At 37.4% G+C, this 14878-nt stretch overlaps 1 protein-coding gene across 1 annotated transcript in view; it reads right to left on the bottom strand.

Moving 5' to 3' along the window:
- The window catches only part of LOC115213176 (parafibromin), a 37054-nt gene that overhangs the window by 18556 nt on the left and 3620 nt on the right, over positions 1-14878 (bottom strand). Inside the window, exons 2-6 of the mRNA XM_029782115.2 lie at positions 4760-4865; positions 3142-3274; positions 2636-2694; positions 1288-1373; positions 520-742 (exon numbers count right to left, since the gene is read on the bottom strand). Of these exons, the coding sequence (XP_029637975.1) occupies positions 520-742; positions 1288-1373; positions 2636-2694; positions 3142-3274; positions 4760-4865 (607 nt within the window). The remainder of the gene's footprint in view (positions 1-519; positions 743-1287; positions 1374-2635; positions 2695-3141; positions 3275-4759; positions 4866-14878) is intronic.

Below are 14878 nucleotides of genomic sequence, written 5' to 3'. Positions count from 1 at the left end.
CATTCTTATAATTCTGCTAATCTACCATCCCAGATGGGTACTTTTTTTAATCAACCTCCAAAGAATTAAAGGCAACGTTGACTGTAGCACAATTTGAAATCAAAGTGCTGAATGTTAGAACAAATACTGTGAAGCGTTCTAACCACAGCTCTAACAATTATCTCAAATTGTCATCTTAAATAAATTACATCATCATCAACATTTAACATCCATTTTCCATGCCCGCATAAGCTGGACCAGCTTGACAGGAACTGGAAAGGCCAAGGACCACACAGTTTTCCATAGTCTGTTTTGGCATGGTTTCTACAACTAGATGCTCTTCCTAATGCCAACCATTTTATAGAATGTACTAAATGCACCAGCACCCACACCAATGATTTTTATGTGGCACTTTGGTTTAAGGATCTCAATTCTTTTGTGGTAGGCAGGTCATTAATTACAGCAATTAAAATATTTTATAATCTCTTAAACATCTAAATCCACTACAAAGTATTAATGTAAAAAAAAAAATTAGCCTACCTTCCCAGAACTCTGTAATATAGTTGTTCTGGTCCGCCATAACCGTTCCCGACTGACAATGACTCGAGTTACATCGACCTCAGCATCTACAAAAGTTCGTTGGTCATCAGCACCAGGTGCAATGTCATCGTCACCTTTAATCATAGTTCTCTTTTTTGCCAAACGTTTTGCTTTGATAGCAGCAATCTTCTCCATTGGCAAAGCTTCCGGAAGAGATGAAGATCTACAAAAATAATAAAAGGGAAAAAAATGACAAATTATAAATAATATATAGAAATAAAATTCTATTTATCAAATACTGTTATCATTGTCTGACCTACAAGAAATAGCAGTGAAATCTTCAAATCACACCATACTGTTTCAGCCATGTGATCCCTGACTGTCTGTCAGGTGTCTGGGCTACAGCTTTGGGTGTCCTCACAAAAATAAATGGAAAATTATATTTGTCAAATTGTGGGGAAAAAAAAAAAAAAAACTAATAAACTATGTCTTACAGTCCTTTCGCTTTTTCTCTTCATTTATCTCTAGTTATTCTTTTCTTGTATTTCAAATTTCCCAACAGTTATCATCTTCAGTGCCAATACACAAGAATTTGATTTTTAGTGATGACAACGGAAGTTTGAATGATTCAGCCATCACTATACATCAAAACTTTTCACATTCTCAACTGTCAGCTTTTCATGCTATATTTTTCAATGGCAACCAAAAGTCTTCCCCTTATTAAATACTACTCACTTAAATTCAGAAGTCAAATGAAATGATACTCACGCAATTTTAGAAGGTATCATGGAGGTCTCACGAGGTGCATCGATCTTATTCATCCAGTTTTTCTTAGCCTGTTGTACTTGCTCTTCCTAAAAAGTAAACAAAATTCAGTTTGTTTTCTTTATGATGGTGTCATAACTGACGAGCTAAATTCAGTAAATCCTCCTTTAAAAAAGCTAAAAAAAAACATGGCTTCTTAGATTCTACACATCATGTCTATTTCTGATTAGTTAGTATTTATCAGCCACTCTAGGCTCTAGAGAATGCAACTAGCATTTGGAGCCTACTTTGCTCAATAAATAATATAAATATAATATCATTTCATTTCCTTGGTTGTTTTGACCAATTGAATCCTTGTTGGTCAGAATGATACTTTCATTACTTGTTTGTATATTAGAAAATTTAGTTTTTGTTTTAATATACCTTAGCTGACATTGGATTGCGTACATTTCTTATTTATTTTGAAGTCTATTTTAACACTGCAAAACATTATGACAGTTGGAAATATTAGCATTATTTCTTTTAATAATTTTTTTAGCTATTTCTTTGAAAAACATTAAAAATTCAACGAATAGGCCATCTTTTTCTTTCACTAATATGTTCCCAACCAATTTGTTTTTCTATGAAAAAGCTTTACTACAAATATATCTTTTGACCAATATGTCTTTCAGCCAACAAGCTTTTAGAACAACATATTTTCAATGATTGTTCCTAAATCATATCAGCAAGGGGGGGCCGGTGCGCATTGATGCCGTCGAGAGGTAGGCCCCAAAACGGCGCACATTCTCTCCTGATAACCCCATACACTTGCTGGCTTCCGGTATAAGGAGCTTTTGACTGGTAGCACTTGCATGTGCAAGTTGTTTGCAAGACAATATATAGCAGAATACCCAATTGCAGTATGCAGTTAATCTTCAAGTTTCATCCAAAACACTGCAACCCACCAAAAATTCCTCCCTCACTTATTTTTCTAGCAGATGTTGATCAATAAATGTTTCGACTAAACATTAAGTGCAGTATTCTCAAGAGTCTGGAACGCCTACAAAACATGTTACTGCTCCTTCCTCTGTGACTAACATGACTAATTTTTAAAAAGTTATTATAATCTAACTCAAACTGAAAACAAAAATACTATATACTTATAATGCCGATCAATAAAAAAAATTTAATACATGATAATGCAATGAACTTAAACTACACAGCAACATGTGGTCAATATTCGGTTTTAAAATTTCCACTTCTAACAATCCACATAAATTTCAAACATAAACGAAGATTGATAGAAATACTAAATTATTATCAAAGTCATAATTAGTGACACTAAGTATTTGATTTCCTGAACGAAACCTACCTCGAGTCGAGGTTTCTTCTTTTCTTGATCTCCTTGATTATCATCTGTTGTTCGTTTTACTAAAGAAGCAAAATAATATATTGCAATAAAATGAATAAGGAAATTTAAATGAGGCATCCAAAGAAAATATTTCAGAAAGAAATCTATAAACAATGCTAGCTCTGAAAGGGACACATGAAAGTAAATGTACGTTGTTTATTTATTAAGATTAATTCACAAGTTGATGGGGGTTTAGTGCACAGCAGCACACTCGTGCATCATCCATTGTCAATGGCACTTCTGCTGACCTAAGGCCCCTCTGCAGAGCCATATCAAGCCAGTGTGGCAGAGTAGGCTCATCAAACCAATATGATCTGAAGTTCAAATTCATGGCCTCAACATCAGACCATGGTTGGTAGAGAGAACATGCTGCAGTGGATTGAACATGTGCAATCCAATCCAATCCAAATTCACATAATAGTGTTATGTAAGTATTCTGTATTAGAGTAACACATTTCATAGCTTACCTTGTACAGGCCTTTGAATAGATATCTCCAATGGTGCACTTTTATCAATGCTACTAGATGTTGATATCTCACCATTAAGAAATGATAGTAAGTCTTTCCTATCAGGACGGCGAACAACAGTAACATCTGCTGCCTATAGATAGAGAAAAAGATGAAGCTTAGAAATATGTATATATCATAACATTATGGAAACAATAAATTTTTTTGTTTAATTAAAATTTTTTTTAAAAATCAGATTTCATGTATGAGTATAGGAAACAATGCATACTGAGGATGCAAAACATTTATGTCTGTATGTATCCTAATGTCTCATTACTACATACCATTACTACACCAAATTATGACATTATATATCAGTCTCAGCCATAAAGGTTTAAAAAGACTAAAGAGAAGAAAGAACAATATAAAGTAGCAGGAAGAGAAATTGGACATAGGTAATTCTTAGCAAAGTGAGAAGCAAAATGTAAGAGGTTTGCCAATGCTGTGACAGGGTTAGAGATGTAAAGCATTCCAAGCTGCAAGACAATGTATGAGTGAAAATTTGAGACATTGTTGGGAAGAAGTCTGTATGGAGTGATGATGGCACACTAACATCAAAAAGAATGAGGCACAAGAGGGTGTTCAAGGTAGAAAGCAACCTCACTAGTGGCAATGCCTAACAAAACACCAATCTGTAGAGTGATTAGCAAATGAATGGAGATAATGTAGAGGTGAGAGAGCCTTTTAGTCTTGCAGAGGACATGACTTCTCTAGTGCTGGTACCACGATAAAATGCACCCAGTACACTCTAAAGTGATTGGTTTTAGGGAAAGTATCCAGCCATGGAAACTACCATGCCAAAAATAGAATGTATGAGACATGATCCTCCAACATGAAGGGCAGTAACCCCAAATAAGGAATGACTTGGAATTGTGACAATCTGTTCAACCCATGCCAACATGGATGTAAAATGATGACATATAACACAGTACAGATGAGTTGAGAAAAAAACCGGTTATAAGCAGAATCATATCTTGCATGCAAGAGAGAAGATGATTCCAGTACAGACATGTAATGTACATGGCTGATGACAGTTAGGTGCAAAAACAAAAAGTGCCAAGAAAAGGGAGTTGTGTAAGAGGAAGATAAAGAAAGATATGAGTAAAAGTGATGAAAGCTGATCTCAGGATGCTGAACCTCACAAAGGAGATGATTAAAGAATGCAACATGTGACAGGATGTTGTGTTGAAGAGCAGAGAAAGCAGCTGGTCCACGAGGGATAAATGCTGAGATGCTCAAAATGTCTGTTAGAGTAGAGCAAGGGCTGGTTTCACACGAACACATGAAACTAACTTGACACAGCTCTTCTGGCCACAAATAAGTAACCTAATTGTAATTATCACATCCATACACATACACCATCAACATTCTGCTGTCTAGATTTTGCTTATAAACCTACTGGAATTTTAACAATTACATACAAAAACTACCTAATGCACTCCAGCAGAATTTAAAAATAGGATACCTCACCTAAGTATAACTAATGAAAATAGTATTTAAATAATTTTAGTAATACATTAAAACAGGGATTATGGAAAATTAAAAGGAACATATTAAGAGTACTGCTATATTAACTTACCGCCGCTTCTCCGACATAAATTGGATGTGCCAAGTGGACATTTTTGAGAAGGAAAAGGATGCAGTCCAATGTGTAGTATTCTTTGCAAATGCCATCTTTACCAGTACTAATGAAATATAAAAAACAAATAGAGTATAAGTTATTTAAAAGCAAATTTAATTTAAAATTAAACAGAAATATAGTTGTTCTGAAACAATGAAATTTCATACATCCATCTCTAAACTGAAACAAATCCAAATCAAATATTAATCAAATGATACAGGAATGTCATTGAAATAAAGCTTATGCAAAATTGGTCAAAAAGAACTCATGAGACTAGTACTATAATTTAGTAAACCAAAGAAAAAAAAATGGGTGTGTATCATTGTAATAACAGAGAAAGGATGAACCATTGATGTAAGAGGTGGGAATTGTGTCAATAGACATAAGTACATATGCTCAAAGTATTGAGATGAGTAAATATCAGGAATGGATTTGGATGGCATTACAAAAATGGTTTCTTTAGGCATACATAGGGGTGCAAGGACAATTATGGATTTCAAAAAAGTAGCCCATAACAGATTTCTAACATTGTTTCCTGGGTCGAATTTGGTGTGCTGCTTGTTTCATTTAGGACAAAATGTGTACAAGCAGGACTAAAATGAAGATATCACGAAGATGACAGTTTTAATCTAAAAATGCAGTGGGTTTTTTTTTGCCCTTGCCTTCCTGCCAGTTGATGATGTAGATGCATATGAACAACTTGTAGATGATGATGATATTCCACAGTCAATTACATCCTATTTTGAAAATAATTATATAGAAGCACCTACAGCAGTGGTTCCTAACCTGAGGTCCACAGACCTCTGGTAGTTCACAAAGGTAGTACAAGAGGTTCATGAACTAAATTCAAAATTTCATATATATACACATACATAAGGATAAACATATTAAAAGGGGTCCGTGGGAAAACTCATTTAAATAAAAGGGTTGGGAACCACTGACCTAGAGGAAGAGGACAGAGGAGACAATGCCTTGAACCACCATTTCCATTACCTATATGGAATGTTTGGAATCAATGTATGACGGGGATTGCTCGTACTACAAATAGTTTAGAAGCCTACCACAGCGTGCTGAAAAACACAGTGAATATTAGTCATCCAAATATTTGGAAACTTATAGATGTGATTAGATGTGAGGAAAAGTTTGCCAGTACCAAGTTGCAGAAGTTTATGCAAGAAGAACTAAGCCAAAAGAAGAAAAAAATACAGAGATATGAACCTGCATATAAAAAATGTCATGGAAAATACGATCCAAGCCAAAAAATTATTTTTCTAAAAGCTGTCACACACAATCTTAAATTTAAGGAAAAAATAAATATGTAATACAGCAACAAATTGACTGACAACAAATTAACCAGGGGATGAACTGACCAAAAATGAATTAACTGGGGACAAACTAAACAACGATGAATTGACCAGACACCTACATAAGGTACCAAGCATAAAGGTAAGAACTTTTATATCTATGGTCTTTGGAAACTATGCAATGGCCAGAAAAACTGAATGAGTTTTTCCCTGCCAAGTAAATTAGCAAATATGCAGATGTTCAAGTAAGTGATCCTCTAAAAGCATTTCTTTTGCCTGTGTAATACCTTTGCAAAAACTGCATGAAATCTACAGTTACATCCAAATAAATGGCTTGGCAATGGATTTTAGATCAGTTATGGTTGTGGTGTTTGAGAAGAAAGGACATGTGGTTTCTCTGACAAGAGCATTTGAAAGTATCTGGCTGGGTTGCTAGGGATTTTCTAATTAAAAGGTTACCTCCATTTAAGGAGAGATAGTGTAGTAAAGATGAGGGTGACTGCAGAGTCAGAGAGAAGAAAACAAAAGTTACAGAGAAGTGCATGTTTGAATGAGAGGATGGTCAAATGGAACTCAGTGAAAGAGAAGAAGCAATCTTCAAATGTGTTTGTGTGTGATGGGAGTGCAGTGATGCAGCTGAAAACTTGGGCTCAAGAAGTGCAGCAATCACATTGCCAATGACAAAAGGAAAAAGGTATATATCTCTTTGAATTTTAAGTGGAAGTTTGAGTCCCTACTTTCCAGTAAGATTGAGTCATAAAAATTAAGGGCAGTGAGTACCAAATTAGATACATATACAAGGGATGAGAGACAGAATAGTTGAGATAAGAATGAGAATCAGTATCTCCATATTGAGTATAATCACGTTTATAGGTTACATTATTTTGTTTTGCATATAGACAAATGGCTTGTGAAAGCAGTACAGGCCATGTATTGGGGGGGGGGGCTGTTAGTAAGGTAAGAGTTGGCCATGGGTACACGGATGAATCTAGTGTACAAGTAAATGTCCACCAAGGATCAGTTCTCAGCCCCTTCCTATTCATCATCATTCTCCAGGCCATAACAGAAATTTAAGACTGAAAGCCCAGGAGAACTCCTATATGCTGATGATCTTACCTTCAAAATTAGAAAAGAAATTCCAGGTGTGGAAATAGAACCTGGAATCTAAGGATCTTAAAGTAAACTTAAAGACCAAGGTCCTAGTAAGCAAAAAATTGGACAGGACCCTACTCAATATGTAGGAAGGGTGTAAGCAGAAATTCCATTCAATGAAGCCAGTGCAAGCTATGGACACACAAGACATGCAGTGGGGTAGTTGGAAGATTAACAGAGAAAGTAGTGTTCATATGTGTAAGATGTACAGGAGCCATAAAGACCACAAATACACAGGAAACTGATTTCCTTAAATGTCCTGGAAGTTGTAGATAATTTTTGCTGCCCAGGTGACGTAATTAGCAGTGGAGGAGGTTGTATAGAAAGTGTAATTGCTAAAATAAGAATAGGATGGAGAAAGTTCAGAGAGCTTTTATCTCTGTTGGCAACCAAAGATCTCTCCCTCAGAGTGAAGAGAACATTGCATGATGCAGGTGTACAAACTGTGATATTGCATGGTAGTGAGGTGTGGGCTCTGAATCTGGAGGACATGCAAAGGCTGGAGAGAAACGAAGCTGGTATGCTCTGTTGGATGTGTGATACCAGTGTGTATATGCGACACAGCATTGGTGTATTGAGGGAATTGGGCATAAGAGGAATTATATGCAGTATGCAAGAGAGGAAACTGCACTGATTTGGTTATATGATGCAGATAGATGAGGTGAGTTGCATAAAGAAGTTGTGGAAGAGAAAGACCCAGGAAGACATAGAACAAAGTTTTGAAGGTTGATCTCAAAGCACTGAACCAGATGAAGGAGATGACAGAGGACTGAGATACATGGTACATTGCTGTACTTAAGGAGACCTGCCCACCACAACAGAAGTGAGATCCTAAAACCAAGGTGCAACACAAAAAGCATTGATGCTGGTGCCACTTAAAAATGTGGCTGTGATGGTGCCACATAAAAAGCACCCAGTACACTCTGTGGAGTGGTTGGCATTAGGAAGGGCATCCAGCTATAGAAACCAAGCCAAAACAGACTATGGAACATGGAGCAGCCCCTGGCCTTACCAGTTAGTTCCTGTCAAGCATGGAAAACGGATATTAAATGATGATGATGATGAATGAGTGCAGTTAATAGTTATACTTGTTCTGATTGCAACTAAAGACAATATGTGTTAAACCCTAATTAAAGCTTCCAAGTCAGAAAATTGGACAACAAATATACTGAATATGGTATTACATCTGTCAAAAACAACCCTGGCGAACCTAATCAATCACTATGTATATTTTGAAACTTAATAATGTATAACTTGAAATTAAAAACCAAAAAATTTCAGGAATATTTAAAAATCAAACAACCCAAATGAGGACTGCTAATGGCATACAGGACTTAGGAGTATTATGTCACATGATGACCTTTAAATCTCATAGGATGGATCCTACAAACCTTCATAAGAAAACCAGTAGTTATGCTGACTCCATGGAAAAACCTTAGTTCTGAGCAGATTAGAATACTGCTCATACCTTTTGTCTCCAAATTCATCAAGCTTCACAAAAGAAATTGAAGGGTTGCAAAGAATGTTCACCAGTAAAACAACTTCAGTTAAAAGGTTAAATTACTGGGAACATTTGAAAGCTCTGTGTTAGTAAAAAATACAGCATCACTGAAATAAGTTTTGGGAAATGAAATGATTCTAGTTTCATTTTTAGTATGTTATGTGTAGAAAAAGAAGATCAGGAACAAAATGGAATTGAGCCTCATTTATGACATGAGACTAGTGTACACTAATACAAACATTGGGAAACTAATAAAAATTAAGTAACAGGAGTCACTAATGTTGTTCTGTAATATGTGTCAACTATGTTAATCATATGAAGACAGTGATTTTCATGCAGTCAGCTGTTTAATTGACTTTAGGTTCTTGGTTGCTTTTGTGTGTGATCATGTTTCCTTTTTTACAATTTCCACTATAAAAATATAGGGGTGGCCAAAAGTAGGTACAGTTTAGTTAAAACGAACATAGAATCATAGAATCCTTATCATAAAAAAGAGAGAACTGAAAAAAGCATTCCACTCATATTAAGCAACTATATACCTACTTTTGCCTACCTCTGTATAAGAGACATATCTGAATTAAATTTGACTTGATTTTGAATTCCACAGATTTAAGGAAGGGTGCTGGCCAATTCAACTTGTCATAGAGATATTGGACTAACACAGTACTGGAAAAGATTGATTCAGGGTATGGTTAATATTATTAATGTCAGAAGGTAAGGAAAAGACTAGAAGTGAGAACACTTGTTAAGATATCTGAAGAGAAGATCAGATATACAATTACAAGTGGAATGAACAGAGGGACTTGGAATGTTGGGTTTGTAGAAGGAAAATTTGGGTTACGAGGTTAGTCGCAATGAGTTTCAAATTTGAGCTGTGACAGACAATTATTTCTGGTTGTAACTGGTTGAATCATTGGCTAATTTCAAGCAGAAGATGACATATCATCACCACTCTTTTTGTTTCTCTCCCCCACCAACTGCATCATTGTCCTTCTCCTCACACATGCACTTCACTCTGGCTTACTGACCCACTATCCAACACTCATTTATGAAAATGTTCTTAATAGAATCTAATCTTTTATTTGTTTCAGTCATTAGACTGCAGCCCTCCTGGGGCACCACCTTGATGGATTTTTAGTTGACTGAATCAACCCCAGAACTTTTTTTAAGCCTGGTACTTAGTCTATTGGTCTCTTTTGCAGAGCTGATAACTTACAGGGATGTAAACACACCAACACTGGTTGTCAAGCAGTGACGGGGGATAAACACAGACACAAAAACATACACATCATCATCATCATCTGCTTTCCATGCTGCCATGGGTTGGACAGTCTGAGTGAGGACTGCCAAGCCAGATAGCTGCACCAGGCTCCAATCTAATCTGGCAGAGTTTCTACAGCTGGATGCCCTTCTTAAAGCCAACCACTCTAAGAGTGTAGTGGGTGCTTTTATGTGCCATCGGCACGAGGGCCAGTCAGGTGGTACTGGCAATGACCACACTCAAATGGTGTTTTTTACGTTCCACCTGCACAAGAGCCAGTCCAGTGGCACTGGCAAAAACCTCACTCAAATGTTGTTTTTCACGTGCCACCAGCACAAGTGCCAGTAAGGCGACGTTGGTAATGATCAGGCTCGAATGGTACTTTTTACATGCCACCGGCACGGAAGCCAGTCAGCAGTAATGGCAACAATCACGCTCGGATAGTGCTCTCAGCGTTCTACTAGCACAGATGCAGTCATGCAGTGCTGTCATCAAATTTAATTTCGATTTCACTTGCCTCAACAGGTCTTCGCAAGCAGAGTTTAGTGTCCAATGAAGGAAAGGTACGCATAAGTGGGCTGGTTACACCACTGGCATAGGCCATGAGTTACGGTCTCACTTGGCTTGCCAGGTCTTCTCAAGCACAGCATATTTCCAAAGGTCTCAGTCACTAATCATTGCTTCAGTGAGGCTTAATGTTCAAATGTTCACCACTTCATACAAGTTCATCCTGGGTCTACCTCTTCCACAGGTTCCCTCAACCGCTAGGGTGTGACACTTTTTCACACAGCTATCCTCATCCATTCCCACCACATGACCATACCAGCACAGTCATCTCTCTTGCACACCACATCCAACTTTTCTCTCAAGGCCCTTACACTCTCAAGTATGCACACTGATATTACCCATCCAGCGGAGCATACGGGCTTTGTTCCTTGCAAGCTTACGTATGTCCTCAGCAGTCACGGCCCATGTTTCACTACCACGTAGTATGGCTGTTCATACGCATGCATCATACAGTCTACCTTTTACTCTGAGCGAGAGGCCCTTTGTCACCAGCAGAGGTAGGAGCACTCTGAACTTTGTCCAGGCTATTCTTATTCTAGCAGCTACACTTTCAGAGCACCCACCTCTGCTACTGACTTGGTCACCTAGGTAACGGAAGCTATCAACTACTTCTAGTTTTTCTCCCTGGAATATATATTTTAGGTCATCCCATAAATAATGCAGTTTTTTTATACTTCTTATATTTTTCAAAGTTAAGATAAACAAAGTTTTTTTTTAATCTAAAATATACTCTCCATTTTCTACAATGCTCTTCCATCTATCTGGTAGACTTGCAAGGCTCCTCTTTCAAAATTTACTTGTCCATGACGAAAAATACTCTTCCAGTACTGTTCTGATTACGTCTACAGAATTCATATATTTACCTGTGTCGGTGGCACATAAAATCACCCACTACACTCTCGGAGTGGTTGGCGTTAGGAAGGGCATCCAGCTGTAGAAACACTGCCAGATCTGACTGGACTGGTGCAGCTTTCGGGCTCCCCAGACCCCAGTTGAACCGTCCAACCCATGCTAGCATGGAAAGCGGACGTTAAATGATGATGATGATGATGATGATCTAACTGGTAGACTACCAGATAGATAAATATATGAATAGTAACAAGGTAAAATTACTACCTACTTTTATAATAAGTTGATGCAGGTAGTTTATCCCATCCACCTCCGACTTTTAATTCACGCAATTGAAAAACTGTATTATTTATGGGATCATCATTATCAGTGTCGTCGTTTAACGTCCGCTTTCCATGCTGGTATGGATTGGATGGTTTGACTGAGGGTTGGTGAGCCAAAAGGCTGCACCAGGTTCCAATCTTATGACCCAATAAATATATACACACACATATATATATACTGAAAAGTTCCTGGTTTTAAGGATATTGTGAAAGGACTGGTAGGAGGCCAAACCTTCCAAGTTGTTTTTACAGGGCTTAGAAAAACTGAAGGACTGCTGCAATGTGTGAATCTGAAAGGGGAATATGTTGAATAAAATCATAAACTGATCATGTATTTTCTTTTACCCAAAACCAGGAACTTTTCAGCACCTCAGTCGTATACACATGACAGGCTTCTTTCAGTTTCTGTCTACCAAATCCACTTACAAGGCTTTGGTCGGCCCAAGGCTATGGTATAAGACACTTACCCAAGGTTTCACACAATGTGACTGAACACAGAACCATGTGGTCAGGAAGCAAACTTCTTGTCACACAGCCACACCTGCACCTAGTACTACCTCAAATTTCCTACTCTCTCTTTCAAACATAAAATCAGTCCCAAAATCAGGATCCCCTTCTCTCACTGGCATGCAAACTTATCCAAATTAATGAACATCACTAAATCATTTTGGTCAACACAGACAGCCTTTGTTTTTCTTAGACTCTTGATTTTTTTTTTGCTTGTAATAAATATAGTTTGGGTGAGTGGTAAAAATGTTGGTCAGGTTATTTACTGATAGTAAATAGCTTTCATGTTTGATGTGAACAAGCTAAGACAAGTTATATGGAACATTATTAAAATGACCTCAAAAAGTAGATGTCAGTAATATCTTCATTGTAGCTAGCAACTTTGGTAAGTCTGTAATATCAATGAGCTTTGGGAAAATTAAAAGTGCATGAAAACTATGATCAAGGCATATGGAATGATGAAACTTCTAAGAATTTGGGAAATGTAGCTGTGCAGTTAAGGCTGCATCGCAACCACATGATTCCAGGTTCAAGCCCACTGTGTAACACTTTAAACAAATGTCTCCTAACTCTTTTGACATGAACCTGCCTGAGACAATCCCTTGTTCTTTGAAACCAGCATCCTGTTTAAAAATGAACTAGATCAAAACTTTTTAGCAAAATTTTATGTTGATTTACATTCCAAAAACCTGCTTAGTTATAGAACAGTCATTTTGCTAAATTCTTCATTATTTTTTTTAATTAATTGAAACAAAAAAAAAATAGCTTATTTTAACAGAAATATGATAACAAAAGGGTTAACAGAGCCTCAAATTGACCAATTTGACAGTGGAAACTGTGGAAGAGCCTGTTATGTATGTGTATATTATCTAAACACACATGATGATGATGATGATGATATATACATATGCACACACACATGAAAGATATATTTGTAATGGGCCTATCATTGGTTCATGAGAAGAATTTATGCAAAAAAAAACTCTTCCAAAAACACATAGCACAAAGGGAATTGGCAGGTACACTCTATAGAAAAAGGATAAGAACTTAATGTTGAATAGACGGTTGGCCTAAGGTACCGCTGAAGGACAGAAGGATTAAGACACCACAGACACCAACAATGTCATTTCTTGACAGTATTCCTGAAATCCTGTTAACTAGACTGCTAATTCAGTACCCAAATTAATTCACAATTTTAATAACTTTTTGCGAATCCATTTAGAAAATAGTGCACATTATTCTCTTTGCAATAGTTAAGAAAACAGCACTATTTAAAGATCCTAGGCTTTAGTATTAGATAGTGTTATATGCAATGACAAGAAATTAGTTTCTTTGTTTTTTCTGCTATGATTAAGAGAAAAGTGAGATAGTGTTCACCTTCACAGGCTCTTTATGACTGGGGAGACTGACACATTTGATGATCAGCTGGAAAAGTTGAAGAAAATTCTAGGAAGGCAGGTTGAGGGAGGGGGAGGGTCATGCTCTGGTGTGGACTGAAAAAGTGATTAGTCTTGAGTCTGGGGTGGAGGGTATGTATGACTGATGAAAGAAAGGAGTGCTGGGTGGGCTAGAGTAAAGGTAGTATGCAATTAGCTAGTTCTGAGGAAAGGCTGATTGTATGATGCTTGAGTGTGAAAAAGCCATGCTACACAGCAGTGAAACATGGGCTGTGACCGCCAAGCACAGGTGTAGGCTTGAAAGAAATGAAGCTAGTATGTTCACTGGATATGCAATGTTAGTGTGCATGCACAACAAAGTTTAAGCATCTTGAGAGAAAGGTTGGACATAAGAGGCATCAGATGTGTGGAAGAGACGACAGTACTAATATGGTCATGTGATGCATATGGATGAGGATAGCTATGTGAAGAAATGCCAATCTCTCAAGAGGGAATCTGTGGAAGAGGTAGACCAAGGATGACATGGGACAAGGTGGTGAAGCATGATCTTGAAATGCTGGGCCTCACAGAGGCAAAGTGACCAAGACTTTTGGCAACATGTCATGCTTGAGAAAACCAGTGAAACCAAGTGATACCATAGTTGTGGCCAGTGTTGCATATCTGGCACCCATCCCAGTAGCATATAAAAAGCACCCTTCAAACATTGAGTGATATGCCATACTTGAGAAAACCTGTTAAGCCAAGTGAAATTGTAGTCATGGCCGAAGCCAGTGTCGCATAACTAGCACCCTTCAAACATTGAGCCTCATGGAGGCAGTAGCAAATGACCAAGACTTTTGGTGATATACCATGCTTGGCACCTATGCTGGTAGCATAAAAAGCACCCACTACATTCTTGAAGTGGTTAGTGTTAGGATGGGCATCCAGCTGTAGAAACCATGCCAAATCAGATTGGAACCTGGTGTAGCTCCCTAGCTTACCAGTTTCCAATCTAACTGTCCAACTAATGTCAGCACGGAAAACAGACAGTAAATGATGATGAAGGGGAGTGGAAACCAATGTAGTAACAGTAGAGACAGTAGCTAGAGGGGACAATGCATCTGTGAAGTACTAATTGAAATATATTGGTGAGTGACTCCTTGTCAATCAGCCTGGTTGCCTTCTTGTAGGTGTAATTTAGTATGTTGGAGCAGTATTCATTTGTGGATCTCACAGA

Source organism: Octopus sinensis, linkage group LG1 (assembly GCF_006345805.1).
Source record: "Octopus sinensis linkage group LG1, ASM634580v1, whole genome shotgun sequence".
In the NCBI taxonomy this organism is placed as follows: Eukaryota; Metazoa; Mollusca; class Cephalopoda; order Octopoda; family Octopodidae; genus Octopus; species Octopus sinensis.
Note: the sequence above shows the minus strand (reverse complement) of the source record. Positions and strands in the feature narration are given on the sequence as shown.